The sequence below is a fragment of the Rana temporaria genome, chromosome 8 (genome assembly GCF_905171775.1).
Source record: "Rana temporaria chromosome 8, aRanTem1.1, whole genome shotgun sequence".
NCBI classification, from domain to species: domain Eukaryota; kingdom Metazoa; phylum Chordata; class Amphibia; order Anura; family Ranidae; genus Rana; species Rana temporaria.
The window spans coordinates 140,649,684-140,667,185 of NC_053496.1; the positions used below are offsets into that span (position 1 = coordinate 140,649,684).

Genomic DNA, 17,502 nt, shown 5'->3' on the forward strand with positions numbered 1-17,502 from the left:
TCCAAAATCATTTTTAAAACCCTTTCCATGCTTGCAAACATGCATTGGAAGCTACCGTGACATCTTAGTTACTGTGCTGTGAGCAAACAGTGAGCGCGCTCTCATCTCAGAAAAGCCATCCCCCATGAATACAGTATGCAACAACTCGCTGTCAAAGCCCAGCTGCCCAGTGGCCACATATATAAGTATGGCCAGTGGGACCAGGTTAAGTTATCCAAAATATGATTGGGTTCTCTAGGTTTGTGCACTTTTTTCTTGTTTTTATTATAATTTGTATTGATTTTATAATGAGAATACTTTTGTTTTTATTATAATTTGTATTGATTTTATAATGAGAATACAAGTGTTAAGCAAGCATTGTAGGTGATACATAAAAGAAGATTGTCTATGACAGAAACAAAAGAAACATTTGTATGGTTACATTGGTACTATTGGTTAAAGTATAGTATGACAGTAGTGATTAACAACAACAAAGTCTACCATCAGTGTTTTGCTAACTGTTGGAGGTATTATAACAGGGAGTAATTCCTCTTCAAGGGTAGTGCCAATTGCTACATAAACTGTGACATTTTTTAAATGAACCTGCCTAAATTGCTATGTTCTCTTGGTAACTCTTTACTAAGTTTATCTGGAGTTTAACATCAGTTATGTTGAGAGCTAGGTTGTGTCACCATTTCTGTACTATAATCAATCTTGTTGCTATTAGTATGTGTATAACTAAGGTTCTGTGGTGGGGTTTGAATTTTTCTATTCCTAGACTCAAGATTGCCAAGGCTAGTGTAGGGGGTGAAAGGCATCCTGCTGTTTCATAGATTAAGGAAAACACTTTGTCCCAGAAACTGCGCACCTGAGGGCATGTCCATAATATGTGAATTTGAGATCATGTATGTCCACCAACATTTGTCATCATCTGTGTTTGCGAATTTACCCAATTTGACAGGAGTGTAGTACTATCTGTGGTGGAATTTTTAAGCAAATTCCCAGTAGTTGATGCATTTGGTAGCGGTAGCATTATAGTAGATGGCCGATCACCATTGGCTTTCTGTGTATGTTTCTTGTGTTTCAATTTTCGAAGGGCAACATTTTTAATAAATGCGGTTTTGGATTTCACCAGGTTATATAGTAACTTGGTGCCTTTCATGGTGGGAGAGTTGGAAGTCCAGAAGGACCACGCTTTTTTTGTTTATGTGTAGGGCATGCATTTGATTTTTCTTTAAACAAGAAGCTATTTGTTTATTACCAAATGCTCCAGTTGCAGTTAAGTTATAATTTTCCCTGAGCTCTGTAAATGGGGGGAGTTTGTTGTTTTGTAAGAGATCTAATAGGTTGGCATTTTTAAGTGATTCACATGTTCCTTGAGAGAACTGAGGTATCAAAAAGTTTAACACTGATAGTGGAATGGGGACATTTATATCATCGTTATTTTGTAATTTGGAGTCTATAAAGTATTTCCACATTGATAATGTTGCTATAATCATTGGATGTGACGTTTTAAAGCAGGTGTTTGTGATAGAGGAAGCATATAAAAGGGTACTAAGGTCGCCTATAGCGACAGAATGTTGTTCAATGTCTCTCCACTGTTTTTTGAAGGAAGGGTTGAACCAGTGTCTGATTTGATCTACGATTACTGCAGCATAGTAATCTTTTGTGTCTGGAAACCCCATCCCTCCTGTTCATTTGTGATGGGTCAGAGTTGTGAATGTGAAGAAGGAAGGAGGAGAATGAATAGGTAATGCTCTAAAAATATAAAGGAGTTTGGGTAAAATAATCATTTTAAGGACGGCTATTCTACCTGCCCAAGATAAGTAGTGTTTACCAATATTTTGTAGTTCTTGTTTGAAATAGTTTAAGAATGGGGTATAGTTGTGAGAATAGAGGTTTGCTGTGGAGGAGGATAAGGAAATTCCTAGATATGGCATGTGTGACGTAACCCATTGGAAAGGAAAGTTTTTTTTTTAATATCATGGGTGATGTGTATGCCCAAGATATTAGATTTTGATTCATTTATTTTTTAATATGATATAGCATTGAACATATTTAGTATTTCATATATTTCTGGTAGGGAAGAAGCCGGTCTGTCAGTGTCAAGATGATATCATCTGCAAAGAGGGAAATCTTATAAATTTTACTTGAGATTGTTATGCCCAAGATTGTATCTCGCTCTCTAATTTTTTGAGCTAGTGGCTCCATTAGTAAGGTAAAGATTAGAGGGGAGTGGGGATATCTCTGTCTTGTCCTATTTGTTATATGTAACTTGTCAGAAAATTCTCCTTCTGCAAAGACTCATGTTGAGGGAGTCCTGTATAGTGCTAAAAGGGCTGACAAAATATTTCCACTAAAGCCAGAAGTCTGCTGGCCTTGTTGCCAGAGGTGTATACATTTTTTTGCTTTTTTTAGTAGTTTAGCGTGTTGCGAAGTAAGAAAGGTGCAAAGATAATTTCTAGCTTGGAGCAATTGGTTGCTTATTTCAAGTGTTGTTTATTTTTGTTCTTGCAATAAAGTTTGGTTATAGTGGATAAGATATTGTCGTACTGCTGGGTTCTCTAGCGTTTGGCCTTTGAGCTTAATTTTGATAATACACCACGGATATAGGCTTTATATGTATTCCACACTAGGAATGAGCTAGTGGTGGAAGAAGCATTTAGGTCAAAAAAAGTTTTAAGTTGGTCTTTTATGTGCGCAGAGTTGGTGGGAGATGCCATTAGTGTGGGGTAATTTCTCCACATGGAGTTGGCAAGAAAGGTGTAGTCACTTTCTTGGAAGATCTCCATATGTCATTAATACTGTTAGTTTGAAGAAAGGAGGATAATGAGGATGAGCAATGTTTGGTTGCCTAGGGGATCTGGGGATCTATAGAAGGGTCTGAAAGCAAGTTCAAATCTCTGCAAAGGAGAGTATGTCCCTGTTTCTTTTTCTGGATTATTTTTAAAAGTTTGCGAAGAAATGTAATTTGTCTGGAGTTGGGGGCATATAGGTTCACGATGGTGTAGGTTTGGTAGTTTATTTTGCAAATGAGAATGATGTTTCTCCCTTGGTCGTCTAGCTCAACATCCAGAGTTTTGAAGGAGACTATCTTTTATTGCGATGAGTACTTCCTTATTTTTAGTGGTTGCAATTGCGAAAAAGAGATGTGGCAATCTTATGTGAGTCATCGATGGGGCATTATGTTTGCAAAAATGGGTCTCTTGTAGACATAAGACTTCACTTTGAAGTTTAGCTGCTTCTGCCCATAGGGAACATTGTTTCCATGGGAGGTTTAATCTCTTGACATTTAAAGACATGACTTTGAAAGACATATTGTCGGGTGTGGGAGATGAGGTATTAGTCTAGAATCTGTTCAGTGTAGTGTCATAGCAAAGTAGTAGTGCAGCTGTGTACTGTTTGCAGGTATTTATGAGGTTTCAAAAGAGGTATGTGTAGAGAGCTGAGTATTAGTAGCTCTTGTCTCGGAGAGAAGTAGAGGATTCTCTGGGTGGAGCAGTGAGTGGTTAGGGAGAGTGCAATTCAGTGGCAGTTGCAGGAGAGCTCTGTAACGTAAGCTCAACACAGGTGTAAAATAACAATGACAAAATATTAATAAAAAAAAAACTATTGTAAAAAACAAGTGTAACAAGCTTAGTAACACTATATGAGCAGAGTTCTCTGTGACTTATAATTTGGGGTATTACAGCAAGTGATCCTTGCGTAGGCAAGTGATCCAGGGTATAGGTAGCTCTCTCTGTGTAATGCTAGAAAGGCAGGTTAAATGATCATTTCATCTGGGGGGTCCCCGACATCCCAGTCAAGTTTTTCCCTGTTCTGGGCAGGTGTACGGTGTTCCTTGTGTTCTGGGGGTTCCAGAATTTTCCATTGCCTCAACAGAGCGAGGCCTTCCTCCAAAGAGAGTATGGTATACTGTATGTACCGTTGTTCTTATTAATCACCAGTTTGACCAGATGACTAAGGTTAAGCGAACCCGAACTGTAAAGTTCGGGTTCGTACCGAATTTTGATTTTTTTTGGACCCGAACACGAACCCGAATAATTTGCTGAAAGTTCGGGTTCGGAGTTCGGCTATGTAATGGCACTGCACAAAGTGTCATTTCTGAAAGGAAAAAAAAAGTCATTTAAAACCGGCTTTGCGGCTATAATGAATTGTTGTCTTCGGCAATTCAGAGAGGATTCATTCATAAAAAATAAAAAAATTGTGTGGGGGTCCCTCCAAATTCAATTACCAGGCCCTTTAGGTCTGATTAAGGGGAACCCCGCCGTCAATTAAAAAAAAATGATGTGGGGTTCCCCCCAAATATCCATTCCAGACCCTTCAGGTCTGGTGTGGATTTTAAGGGGAACTCCACCCCAAATGTTTAAAAAAAAATGGCGTGGAGTTCCCCCCAAAATCCACACCAAACCCTTATCCAAACACGTTAACCTGCCTGGCCGCAGAAAAGAGGGGGGGACAGAGTGCGCCCCCCCTCTCCTGAACCGTACCAGGCCACATCCCCACAACCCTTGTCCGGTGGTTGTGGGGGTCTGCGGGCGGGGGGCTTATCAGAATCTGGAAGACCCCTTTAACAAAGGGGACCCCCAGATCCTGGCCCCCCATATGTGAATTGGTAATGGGGTACACTGTACCCCTACCATTTCACGAAGGAAGTGTAAATTATTGTAAAAAAAACACACAGACACCGTAGAAAAAAGTCCTTTATTAATAAAAAAAAAAGAAAAAAAATCCACTCTCGATCCGGCTCCCCGGTCCAACGTTGTCTGTATCCAGCGACGGGTGATCTTTCCGGTCCAGCGATGAGAAATCCATCCATCCAGAGCAGCAGAAATGTCAGAAATGACAATTTGTGCAGGGACAGTTCTAAGTTTATTTTTATGTATTTTTAAATTATTTCCCTATCCACATTTGTTTGCAGAGTACTTGTCATGCTCTTACCAACATTTTTCTGCCATTTGCAGCCCTCTAGCCCTTTCCATTCGTTTTTTAGAGATATTTTAGTAGTCAAAAGTCCGGGTCCCAGGGGAGCTGCGGTGGCTCAACGCGATTGGCACTGCGCTGACAAGCCATTCACCTCTGCAGCTAGAGGTTCGGATCCCGGTCTCAGCTACATGTGAATTGAGTTTGGTGGTCTCAGCCCGGCTCCCGGTGGGTGTGCTATGCGAGGTAAGCCTGCGCTTAGTATGCCCACCCCCCTCCCACAAAAACCACCACACTTACACGCACTCGAAATTGGGTTAACATGCACGCACTTTGACCACGCGGTCTCTAAAAAAAGAGAGGCGAAGGACTAACGGGGCTGGTTGAGCGGGGAAATCCTCTCACTCCCTTATAGGGAGTCCCTCTGCCCCATTGGGCTTCAAAGCGGGACCAAAAAAAAAAGTCCGGGTCCCCATTGACTTCAATGGGGTTCAGGTTTGGGTCAAGTTCGGGTCCCGAAGCCGGACTTTTTTCCGAAGTTCGGCCGAACCCGCCAAACCCGAACATCCAGGTGTCCGCTCAACTCTACAGATGACCCTATTTATAAGTGATCTGGTGGTTACACAGGGGTTTGGTGATCGAGGTGAGGCTTTTCCGTTTGTTCATGGTATATTGTGATAAGTCAGCATAAAAGGATAGACCAATATATTAGTATATAGTATATATATAGTAGTGTTTCTTGTGGCTCGCATAAATTTTTCCTTCACGTGGAAGAAATGGACACGGACAATTGTGTCGCGTGGTATGGTGTCTGGAAGATGAGAAGGTTTTGGTAGACGGTGGATGAGGTCTATCAACTATCAACTCAGATCATGGGGTGTTGGGAATGAAGGTCGCCATGAGTTGCACAAAGTAATCTGTCAGTGCTACTGGTTGGATGGATTCTGGTATACCCCTTTTTTTCACATTATTCCTTCTGGAACAATCCTCTAGGTCAGCTAATTTAGCTTTTATCCAGTCCATCTCCTTTTTCCTCTTGTGCATCCACTGTCAATGAATGATGTGGTAAATTCACCAGGTTTTGATTCAATGTGAGTGACCCTTTCTCCTAGATCATTTATTTCTGATTTGTTCACCATATGAAGGATATCAGAGTGTATGGAGTTTTGTAATGAGAGCAGCGTGTCTTTTAGGGTGGTATCAAGCACCGGTTGGTTGGAAGTGTGGAAAGCTGTTATGGAGTTTTGGAGCCCAGATCCCTCAGGAATAGATAGTAAAGAATGGCTCACCTCAGGATCTGTGTCTGTATCCGGCATCAGTTTTTGTCTGGAATTGGTCAAACTATTTGATGAGAAGGTTTGAGAACAGTATGCAGCCTGAGAAGAGTGAGTGAGTTTCCACGGCGCCGTCTTGTCATTCCTCTGTTTGGACATGCTGTCCTGTTTGGCGGTGTTGTGAGGGGGGTGAGTTGCCATGAATAGAGTGTCACCTCTCCTGTTTTGTGCCCTGGATACTTGCCGAGTCTCAGAGACTGAGCTAGTGTGCGGCCATCTCCGTCGGCTTCCGGCCACGCCCCCGGTTGTGCACTTTTTATATCTTCACTACTTTCACTATGACCAATTTTTTTTTTTTTAATCTTTATGTTATGGCAGGTCCTAACTTATTAAAATAAATATAAATATATAATATATATTATGGAAATAGAAAACATGTTTAATCCTATGCTTCCAAGCTAACAGTTAATTGCAATTTGACTTTGACAAACACACTGAAATCTTCCTGTCTATACTTTTTAACAAATCCTGTCCTGCTTTCACTGCCTTTTAGAATAAGACCAAAATATTTTAGTATGTAGACTTTAGACAGTTACATATTTTCTCACTCACATGTGTGTATTATTTTACAGTTTTTGCAGAAACAGGACATCCATTCTATCTTTTCAACATCTCATCTGTGGGAAGCAGTGAGCGCATGTTAAAAGCTGAGCTTCGGGTGTTCAAGTGGAAGCCTTTTGGATTGACAACCAAATATCATTTCTGTAGGGTAAGATAACCAAATAGGCTAAAATTGTTAAAACCATTCAAATATGGTTTAAATTTACATAAATTAAATTTATAATAAATAGACTTTCAAACAAAAAGGCTGAAAGGAGGTGCTCATAATGTTTTTCTTTACTTATAAACAAGTGTGCATGCCAACTGTAAATAATACCAGCATTATTTTCATACATATAAATAATAAGATATAACATGATTAACCACTTAAGCCCCGGACCAATACGCTGTCTAAAGACCCAAGGTGTTTTTACAATTTGGCAATGCGCTGCTTTAACTGGTAATTGCGCGGTCATGCAATGTTGTACCGAAACGAAACTTGCGTCCTTTTCTTCCCACAAATAGAGCTTTATTTTGATGGTATTTGATCGCCTCTGCGATTTTTATTTTTTGCGATATAAACGCAAAAAGACCGTAAATTTTGAAAAAAAATGATTTTTCTTATAACAAAAAGTAAAAAAAATCGAATAAACTAAATTTTAGTCAAACATTTAGGCCAAAATGTATTCAGCCACATGTCTTTAGTAAAAAAAATCGCAATAAGCGTATATTTATTGGTTTTCGCAAAAGTTATAGCGTCTACAAACTAGGGTACATTTTCTGGAATTTACACAGCTTTTATTTTATGACTGCCTATCTCATTTCTTGAGGTGCTAAAATGGCAGGGCAGTACAAAACCCCCCCAAATGACCCCATTTTGGAAAGTAGACACCCCAAGGAAACTGCTGAGAGGCATGTTGAGTCCATTGAATATTTAATTTTTTTGTCCCAAGTGATTGAATAATGACGAAAAAAAAAAAAAAAAAATTTTACAAAACGTTGTCACTAAATGATATATTTCTCACATATGCCATGGGCATATGTGGAATTGCACCCCAAAATACATTCTGCTGCTTCTCCTGAGTACGGGGATACCACATGTGTGGGACTTTTTGGGAGCCTAGCCGCGTACGGGACCCCGAAAACCAATCACCGCCTTCAGGATTTCTAAGGGCATACATTTTTGATTTCACTCCTCACTACCTATCACAGTTTCGAAGGCAATAAAATGCCAAAACAGCATAAAACCCCCCCAAATGACCCCATTTTGGAAAGTAGACACCCCAAGCTATTTGCTGAGAGGCATGTTGAGTCCATGGAATATTTTATTTTTTTGCCCCAAGTCACTGAATAATGACCAAAAAAAAAAAAATACAAAACGTTGTCACTAAATGATATATTTCTCACACATGCCACGGTTATATGTGGAATTGCACCCCAAAATACATTCTGCTGCTTCTCCTGAGTACGGGGATACCACATGTGTGGGACTTTTTGGGAGCCTAGCCGCGTACGGGACCCCGAAAACCAATCACCGCCTTCAGGATTTCTAAGGGCATAAATTTTTGATTTCACTCCTCACTACCTATCACAGTTTCGAAGGCAATAAAATGCCAAAACAGCACAAAACCCCCCCAAATGACCCCATTTTGGAAAGTAGACACCCCAAGCTATTTGCTGAGAGGCATGTTGAGTCCATGGAATATTTATTTTTTTTGCCCCAAGTCACTGAATAATGACCAAAAAAAAAAAAATGCAAAACGTTGTCACTAAATGATATATTTCTCACACATGCCACGGTTATATGTGGAATTGCACCCCAAAATACATTCTGCTGCTTCTCCTGAGTACGGGGATACCACATGTGTGGGACTTTTTGGGAGCCTAGCCGCGTACGGGGCCCCGAAAACCAAGCACTGCCTTCAAGATTTGTGTGAGTGAAATCAAAAATTTATGTCCTTAGAAATCTTGAAGGCGGTGCTTGGTTTTCGGGGTCTCATACGCGGCTAGGCTCCCAAAAAGTCCCACACATGTGGTATCCCCGTACTCAGGAGAAGTAGCAGAATGTATTTTGGGGTGCAATTCCACATATAACCATGGCATGTGTGAGAAATATATCATTTAGTGACAATGTTTTGTACATTTTTTTATTTTAATTTTTTTTGGTCATGATTCAATCACTTGGGGCAAAAAAATTAAATATTCCATGGACTCAACATGCCTCTCAGCAAATAGCTTGGGGTGTCTACTTTCCAAAATGGGGTCATTTGGGGGGTTTTTGTGCTATTTTGGCATTTTATGGCCATTCGAAACTGTGATAGGTAGTGAGGAGTGAAATCAAAAATTTGCGCCCTTAGAAATGCTGAAGGCGGTGCTTGGTTTTCGGGGTCCCGTACGCGGCTAGGCTCCCAAAAAGTCCCAAACATGTGGTATCCCCGTACTCAGGAGAAGCAGCAGAATGTATTTTAGGGTGCAACTCCACATATAACCATGGCATGTGTGAGCAATATATCATTTAGTGACACATTTTTCTTTTTTTTTTTTTTTTCTCATTATTCAATCACTTTGGACAAAAAAAAAAAAAATCAATGGACTCAACATGCCTCTCAGCAGTTTCCTTGGGGTGTCTTCTTTCCAAAATGGGGTCATTTGGGTTTTTTTTGTGCTATTTTGGCATTTTATGGCCTTCGAAACTGTGATAGGTAGTGAGGAGTGAAATCAAAAATTTACACCCTTAGAAAGCCTGAAGGCGGTGATTGGTTTTTGGGGTCCCGTACGCGGCTAGGCTCCCAAAAAGTCTCACACATGTGGTATCCCCGTACTCAGGAGAAGCAGCAGAATGCATTTTGGGGTGTAATTCCACATATGCCCATGGCATGTTTGAGCAATATATCATTTAGTGACAACTTTGCGCAAAAAAATATATATATATATATATATATATTTATATTTCCCGCAACTTGGGTCAAAATCTAAAATATTCCATGGACTTAAGATGCCTCTCAGCAAATAGCTTGGGGTGTCTACTTTCCAAAATGGGGTCATTTGGGGGGGTTTTCAATTGTCCTGGCATTTTATGCACAACAATTAGAAGCTTATGTCACACATCACCCACTCTTCTAACCACTTGAAGAAAAAGTCCTTTCTGACACTGTTTGTTTACATAAAAACATATTATTTTTTTGCAAGAAAGTAAAGTTGAACCCCCAAACATTATATATTTTTTTAAAGCAAAGGCCCTACAGATTAAAATGGTGGGTGTTGCAAAAAAAATTTCCACACAGTATTTGCGCAGCGTTTTTTCAAACGCATTTTTTGGGGAAAAAATACACTTTTTTTTATTTTAAAGCACTAAAACACACTATATTGCCCAAATTATTGATGAAATAAAAATTATGATCTTAGGCCGAGTACATGGATACCAAACACGACATACTTTAAAATTGCGCACAAACGCGCAGTGGCGACAAACTACATACATTTTTAAAAGCCTTTAAAAGCCTTTACAGGTTACCACATTAGATTTACAGAGTAGGTCTACTGCTAAAATGACTGCCCTTGATCTGCCCTTCGCGGTGATACCTCACATGCATGGTGCAATTGCTGTTTACATATGACTCCAGACCGACGCTTGCGTTCGTCTTTGCGCAAGAGCAGGGGGGGACAGGGATGCTTTTTTTTATTTTTTTATTTTTTTATATATTTATTTCGCTTTTTTTTATTTTATTTGTTAACTGTTCCTTCCATTTATTTATTTTTTTACCATTTTTATTGTTATCTCAGGGAATGTAAATATCCCTTATGATAGCAATAGTTAGTGACAGGTACTCTTTTTTTTTTTTAAATGGGGTCTATTAGACCCTAGATCTTTCCTCTGCCCTCAAAGCATCTGACCACACCAAGATCGGTGTGATAAAATGCTTTCCCATATTCTCAATGGCGCCGTTTATATCTGGGGGGGGGGACATTCCCTCCCACTGAATGTAAAAGCAGTCTAGAGGCTAATTAGCTGCTAGGACTGCTTTTACATGAAAGCCGACCGCTGGCTGAAAAGAATGATACCAAGATGATGCCTAAACCCGCAGGCATCATTCTGGTATAACCATTCAAAGTCCTGCAACATACCAGTACGTTGATGGTTCTTGTTGGACATGTATTGTAATCTTTTTTTTTTTCATGCAGCCTGTTGGCTGAACAAAAAAAAGATTGATCGGTGGGTATGCCCACCATTAGAATACCTCCCTTCATCCACCCACTTCTAATGATGGGCATACATGCACCATTTATATATGCCGAAGCATGGGGGCATCCTCCCGCAAAAAAGTTATGCCGCGTACGGTCGGACTTTTCTATGCCGCGTACACACGGTCGGACTTTTCTATGCCGTGTACACATGGTCAGACTTTTCCACAGGAAAGCCTCCGTAGGAATGTCAACCGTATGTACGCGGCATTAGGAGCAAAATCGCTCCTCCGCCCCTAATGCCCCCATGCTCCGGCATATATGCTCTTTTTTGAACTGTAGTGGTGAAATCACCTCCTACAGCATTGGAGTCGCGGCTTTATATATCGTGGGAGCAAACGCTGTTGCTGTCACGCTAAATAAATCCGCACTGCAACTGAATGGCGTACCTGCTAAGCAAATGATGGTTAACATTAAAACAAAGTAACATTCCAGTATAACAGTAAGATCATACCATACCTGCAAAGCAAATACCTATAAAAAAACATAGTAAAAAATAAAACATTTTTTAACGCAACCTGTGCCTAAAATATATATATGCCAAAGCATGGGGGCATCCTCCCGCAAAAAAGTTATGCCGCGTACGGTCGGACTTTTCTATGCCGCGTACACACGGTCGGACTTTTCTATGCCGTGTACACATGGTCAGACTTTTCCACGGGAAAGCCTCCGTAGGAATGTCAACCGTATGTACGCGGCATTAGGAGCACAATCGCTCCTCCGCCCCTGCTGCCCCCATGCTTCGGCATATATGCTCTTTTTTTTAACTGTGGTGGTGAAATCACCTCCTACAGCACTGGAGTCGCGGCTTTATATATCGTGGGAGCAAACGCTGTTGCTGTCAAGATAAATAAGTCCGCGCAACAGCTGAATGGCGTACCTGAAAACAGTAAAATAAATTACATACCTGAAAAGCAAGCATGAAAAAACATAACAACAATAAAACTTTGCAGAATAGAATACAGTAAAAAAGAGCAGAACAATAGAGAGAGAATAGAGAGGGAGAGAACAATAAAACGACAACTATTTTTGGTTTTTTTATTTTATATTTTTTTGTGTGTTTTTATTTTTTACTTTTTTTTTTTTTTTTTTTTAAACTTTTTTTTGTAACTGTGAACTGTAACTTCAACTTTTCGGTTCCAGGTTTGGGTCTCTCAAAATGCGATGGCATCTTGGGAGACCCTGTGTGAGTGTGCCTAGCCTGTGAAATGTTTCACCCTACACTAATAATTAACGTGTGTGTGGAAGCGTTCAAAACATTCACCAATACAAAGACCAGGATTGCCAGGACATTTGGGACAAAAATAACGGGTGTCACGCCTAAATCCGCGCTTGGTACAGACACGACATTTTCTTTGGGGGGCTCGTTGGGTAGGGGTACTCTCGAGGACATAAGAAAAATGCCTCTCATGCAGTCGGCTTACTGCATTTGGTAGGAGCTGGTGAGGTACAGTACCGCCTGGATACAGGAGTTCTGTGATGATATCCCTCTGGAATTGAAGGAAGGATTCATTCCGTCCTGAAGCTCTGTATACGACATGAGCATTCAGTAGAGCCAATTGAAATAAATGTAGAGACACTTTTTTGTACCAGCGTCTCGTCTTACGGGCAATATGATACGGCGCCATTAACTGGTCGTTGAGGTCCACCCCTCCCATGTTTTGGTTATATTCGTGGACACAGAGGGGTTTCTCCACAACACCAGTCGCCGTACGAATTTGGACTGTCGTGTCTGCGTGAAGGGTGGTAAGAACGAAAACATTCCTATTGTCCCGCCACTTCACAGCGAGCAAATTTTTACATCTGCAGCAGGCTCTCGCCCCCGGCCTAACACGGGCATCTACAAGCCGCTGGGGGAAGCCCCGGCGATTAGGTCGCACGGTGCCACATGCTCCAATCTGTTGATCAAATAAGTGGCTAAAAAGTGGCACGCTGCTGTAAAAATTGTCCACATACAAATGGTACCCCTTTCCGAATAAGGGTGACACCAAGTCCCAAACAATCTTGCCAGCGCTCCCCATGTAATCTGGGCATCCTTCCGGCTCTACCTGACTATCTTTTCCCTCGTAAACCCTAAAGCTCCATGTGTAGCCTGTGGCCCTGTCACAGAGCTTATAGAGCTTGACCCCGTATCTGGAACGCTTGCTGGGAAGGTACTGTTTGAAAGACAAGCGGCCAGCAAATTTAATCAGGGACTCATCAACGCATACAACCTGCTGGGGATTAAACAAGGCTGCAAAACGTTCGTTGAAATGGTTTACGAGGGGCCGAATTTTGTAGAGCCGGTCAAATTCAGGGTCTCCACGTGGACGACAAAGTGTATTGTCACTGAAATGCAGGAACCGCAGGATCGCCTCGTATCGTTTCCTGGCCATGTGAGCAGAGAAAATGTACATATGGTCAATGGGATGTGTGGACCAATACATCCGCAATGACGGAAATTTGTGTATGCCCATGTTGAGGGTAAGGCCCAGAAAGGTCTTAAATTCGGAAACCTCGAGAGGTTTCCATTGTTTGGCAAGGCGAGACTGGGGGTTAGCAGCGATGTAAGTACCAGCATATAAATTAGTCTGGTCCACAATAGATCTATAGAGATCTTCCGTGAAATACAGCGAATAAAAATCAAGTGACGTAAAGTTCGCTGTATCCACCTGAATACCGGGTTGGCCAGTGAATGGGGGAAGTACAGGTGCTGTAGAAGTGGTGGGGACCCAATCAGGATAGGCAAATTCTACAGGAAGGGCACTATGGGCACGACGGGCCTGTCTCTGTCTTCTTCTTGGTGGCAGCGGGACACTACTTGTGCTTGCCACATCGCCAGCTTCAACTGCACTTATGGGACTCGCCACGTCACCAAGTGTTACTGCAGTGCTGGATAAACGACCAGGGTGTACTAGGCCGCTGGTGCTTGCCAATTCACCAGAAGGAATAGCGGCGCTAGTACTGGATCTCTGCTCCATACGAGGGTCCTGCGGTTCTTGCTGCTCAACAACATCAGAACGGGATCGGGTACGCCTGGCCTTAGCAGGGACCTCAACTTCGTCGTGTGAGCTATCTGACATGGAGCCGCTGTCGTAAACGGGTTCGTATTCTGAGCCAGAATCTGTCAGATGCGTGACCTCCTCCTCTTCACTATCTGACATGCACATGAACTCCAAGGCCTGCTTATCATTGTACCTTCGGTTTGCCATTTAGTGGTACAATGGTAAGGATTCACAGGTAAAAAAAGCACCTGATCTGTAGAAAAGCAAACGTAGAAAACGCTTCAAAAAAAACTGTAAGCGATCGCAGGGATCAGGCCTGTCTCTGCGAACGCTGCAGTTATGTGTCTTGTGTTTTGTAAGTGACAGTGATCGATCGATACTGCACTTGGGTGGGTTGGGCTGGGCAGAGGGGGAAAACGCAGGTGCTAGCGGGTATCTGGGCTGATTCCGCTAACAATGCGTTTTTGGGTACCCTAAACTGCTGGGTACGCTAGTATAGATCTGATCAGATCAGGTATCGATCCGTTCAGATCCTATACCACTAAGGGGGGTGTATGCTTAGCGAGTGGGTGTAAGCGGTACTGGCTCTAACCTAACGCTGCCTGGGGCGACGCAGACCCTGACTGGCGCTAAAATTAAATTTATATCACCCGCCGGGTGATCAGGGGGTTAAACCTATTGGGTTATATACGGCGGGTGCTCTGATGCTATAAACAGCAAACTAACCAACCAGCGTCAACCGTAACACTTATACGGTGATCACTGGTGAAAGGGTTAACTAGGGGGCAATCAGGGGGTTAAAACCTTTATTCGGTAATATATGGGGGTACCTGACGCTTTCTAAAAACCTGGTGGCGAACCTAAAATAACTAAATAACTAACTGGCTAACCACGTCACCAGTGACACTTATAAACCTGGCGGCGAACCTCAAAAAAAACTAACTACCTAGCGGCAACAGTGACACTAATACAGCGATCAGAAACCGATCGCTTAGTGACACTGGCAATAGGGGTGAAAGGGTTAACTCTAGGGGCAATCAGGGGTTAAAACCTTTTTTTTTGGGGGTACCTAACGCTATATAAACCTGGCGGCGAACCTCAAAAAAAACGAACTGCCTAGCGGCAACAGTGACACTAATACAGCGATCAGAAACCGATCGCTTAGTGACACTGGCAATAGGGGTGAAAGGGTTAACTCTAGGGGCAATCAGGGGTTAAAACCTTTATTTATGGGGGTACCTAACGCTATATAAACCTGGCGGCGAACCTAAAAAAAAACTAACTGCCTAGCGGCAACAGTGACACTAATACAGCGATCAGAAACCGATCGCTTAGTGACACTGGCAATAGGGGTGAAAGGGTTAACTTTAGGGGCAATCAGGGGTTAAACCTTTATTGGGGGGGGGGGTAGGGGGCTACCCTGGACCTAAAGGGGCCTAAACCTAACTGCCCTGACACTTTTTTCTGTCACACTGACACTAAAAGCAGTGATCAGAAAATAAATGATCACTGCAATCAGTGACACTGTGACAGGGGGTGATCTGGGGGTGCTGGGGGGGGGGTGATCGGGGGGGGGTTATGTACCTATGTGTGCTGTGTCAGTGTGCTGTTGGTGCAACTCACAGTACTGACGTCTTCTCTCCTCTGGAACCGGACGAAAAGACCGCCAGAGGGGAGAAAACGTCACTTCCTCCCTGCCTGTGTTTACAGTTACACAGGCAGGGAGGGCTCAGGTGGAAGCTGATTCGCGGAGGGAGATCGAGAGGGGACGGCTGGAAACCAATAGCCGCCCCCTCCTCCCGGACCTCCCGTACACCGTTCCCGGCCCTCGCATGTACCGGAGGGGGTCCCGATCGGACCCCCGAACCCAGGTAAGGCGGGGACGTACATGTACGCCCATGTGCCTGTACGTGCCATATTGTGGACGTATATGTACATGCGGGGGTCGGGAACTGGTTAAAAAGCTTGGCCAAGAAAAAAATGATAAACAAATCCAATGAAGGTATACTTCATATTGGAATTAAGCCATTATCCAATTGTATATTTTAAACAAGGACTGGGACTCTAGGATCTGGTCTGCGCCATATGTTTGTATTAGAACAGGAAAAGAGGAAAAATAACCCTGCTAGAACATTTATTGTGGTAGCAGTAACACAAAGTTAATGTTTTCTCTCACTTTGGGGCAATTTTCATTCACCTCCCATCATGTCTCTCAGACAGGGATTGAAGGAAAATCCCCAAAAATTATTCATACTTTAGGGATTGATCACACAAGAATGCAGTGCGGGAAACACGCGTTCCATGCACGTTTCCCACACTGTGTTCAAAACACAATTCCTAATGACAACCCAAATGCAGATCACAAAAGCAGGACATTTGCCCGCCCTGGATTGCAAGGTACAACAGTACCATGCGATCTGGTGCAGTGCATTTTTGAAGAGTATTGTATGCACTACTTTTGGTGCAAAAGAAATGAGCTGAAAATCTCAGCACATCAAATCACGCAGGATTCCCAGAAGAATGCTGACCACATTCCTGTGTGACTGGGATGTAAACCAGACCTTATTAATTATCATAAATATTATTTATTATGCCTACTTCATATCTATATCTCTTTTTAAACTTAAGATTATGGATGTGCCGAACACCCACGGTTCAGTTTGCAGCAGAACATGCGAACAGACAAAAAATGTGTTCGAACACACAAACACTGTTAAAGTCTATGGGACACGAACGTGAAAAATCAAAAGTGCTCATTTCAAAGATTATTATGCAAGTTATTTTCATAAAAAGTGTTTGGGACCTGGGTCCTGCCCCAGGGGACATGTATCAATGCAAAAAAAAAGTTTTAAAAACGGCCAATTTTTTCGCGAGCAGTGATTTTAATAATACTTAAAGTGAAACAATAAAAGTAATATTCCTTTAGGCCCCTTTCACACTGAGGCGTATTTCAGGCGTTTTAGCGCTAAAAATAGCGCATACATAACGCCTGAAATAATCCTGCCCCAGCTTTCACACTGAGGCGATTCGCTGGCAGGAGGAAAAAAATCTCCTGCAAGCAGCATCTTTGGAGCGGTATAGGAGCGGGGTGTTTACCGCTCCTAAACCGCTCCTCCCCACTGAAATCAATGGGAAACTGCGGTATTAACCCTTTTTCGCCCGCTAGCGGGGGTTAAAACCGCACTGCTAGCGGCCGAATATTGTGGTAAATACGACGGTATAGCGGCGCTATAATGCCACCGCACTTCCATTGCCCCGTGTGAAAGGGGCCTTAAATTTCGTACCTGGGGGTGTCTATAGTATGACCGAGAGAGCGCCCCCCCTCCTGAACCGTACCAGGCCACATGCCCTCAACATGGGGAGGATGTCCCCATGTTGATGGGGACAAGGGCCTCATCCCCACAACCCTTTACCGGTGGATGTGGGGGCTTGCAGACGGGGGGCTTATCGGAATCTGGAAGCCCCCTTTAACAAAGGGGACCCTCAGATACCGGCCCCCC

At 42.6% G+C, this 17,502-nt stretch overlaps 1 protein-coding gene across 1 annotated transcript in view; it reads left to right on the forward strand.

The window, feature by feature from the left end:
* The window catches only part of LOC120909121 (bone morphogenetic protein 2-B-like), a 67,035-nt gene that overhangs the window by 18,160 nt on the left and 31,373 nt on the right, over positions 1-17,502 (forward strand). Inside the window, exon 2 of the mRNA XM_040320782.1 lies at positions 6,809-6,945. Coding sequence (XP_040176716.1) covers positions 6,809-6,945 — 137 coding nt within the window. The remainder of the gene's footprint in view (positions 1-6,808; positions 6,946-17,502) is intronic.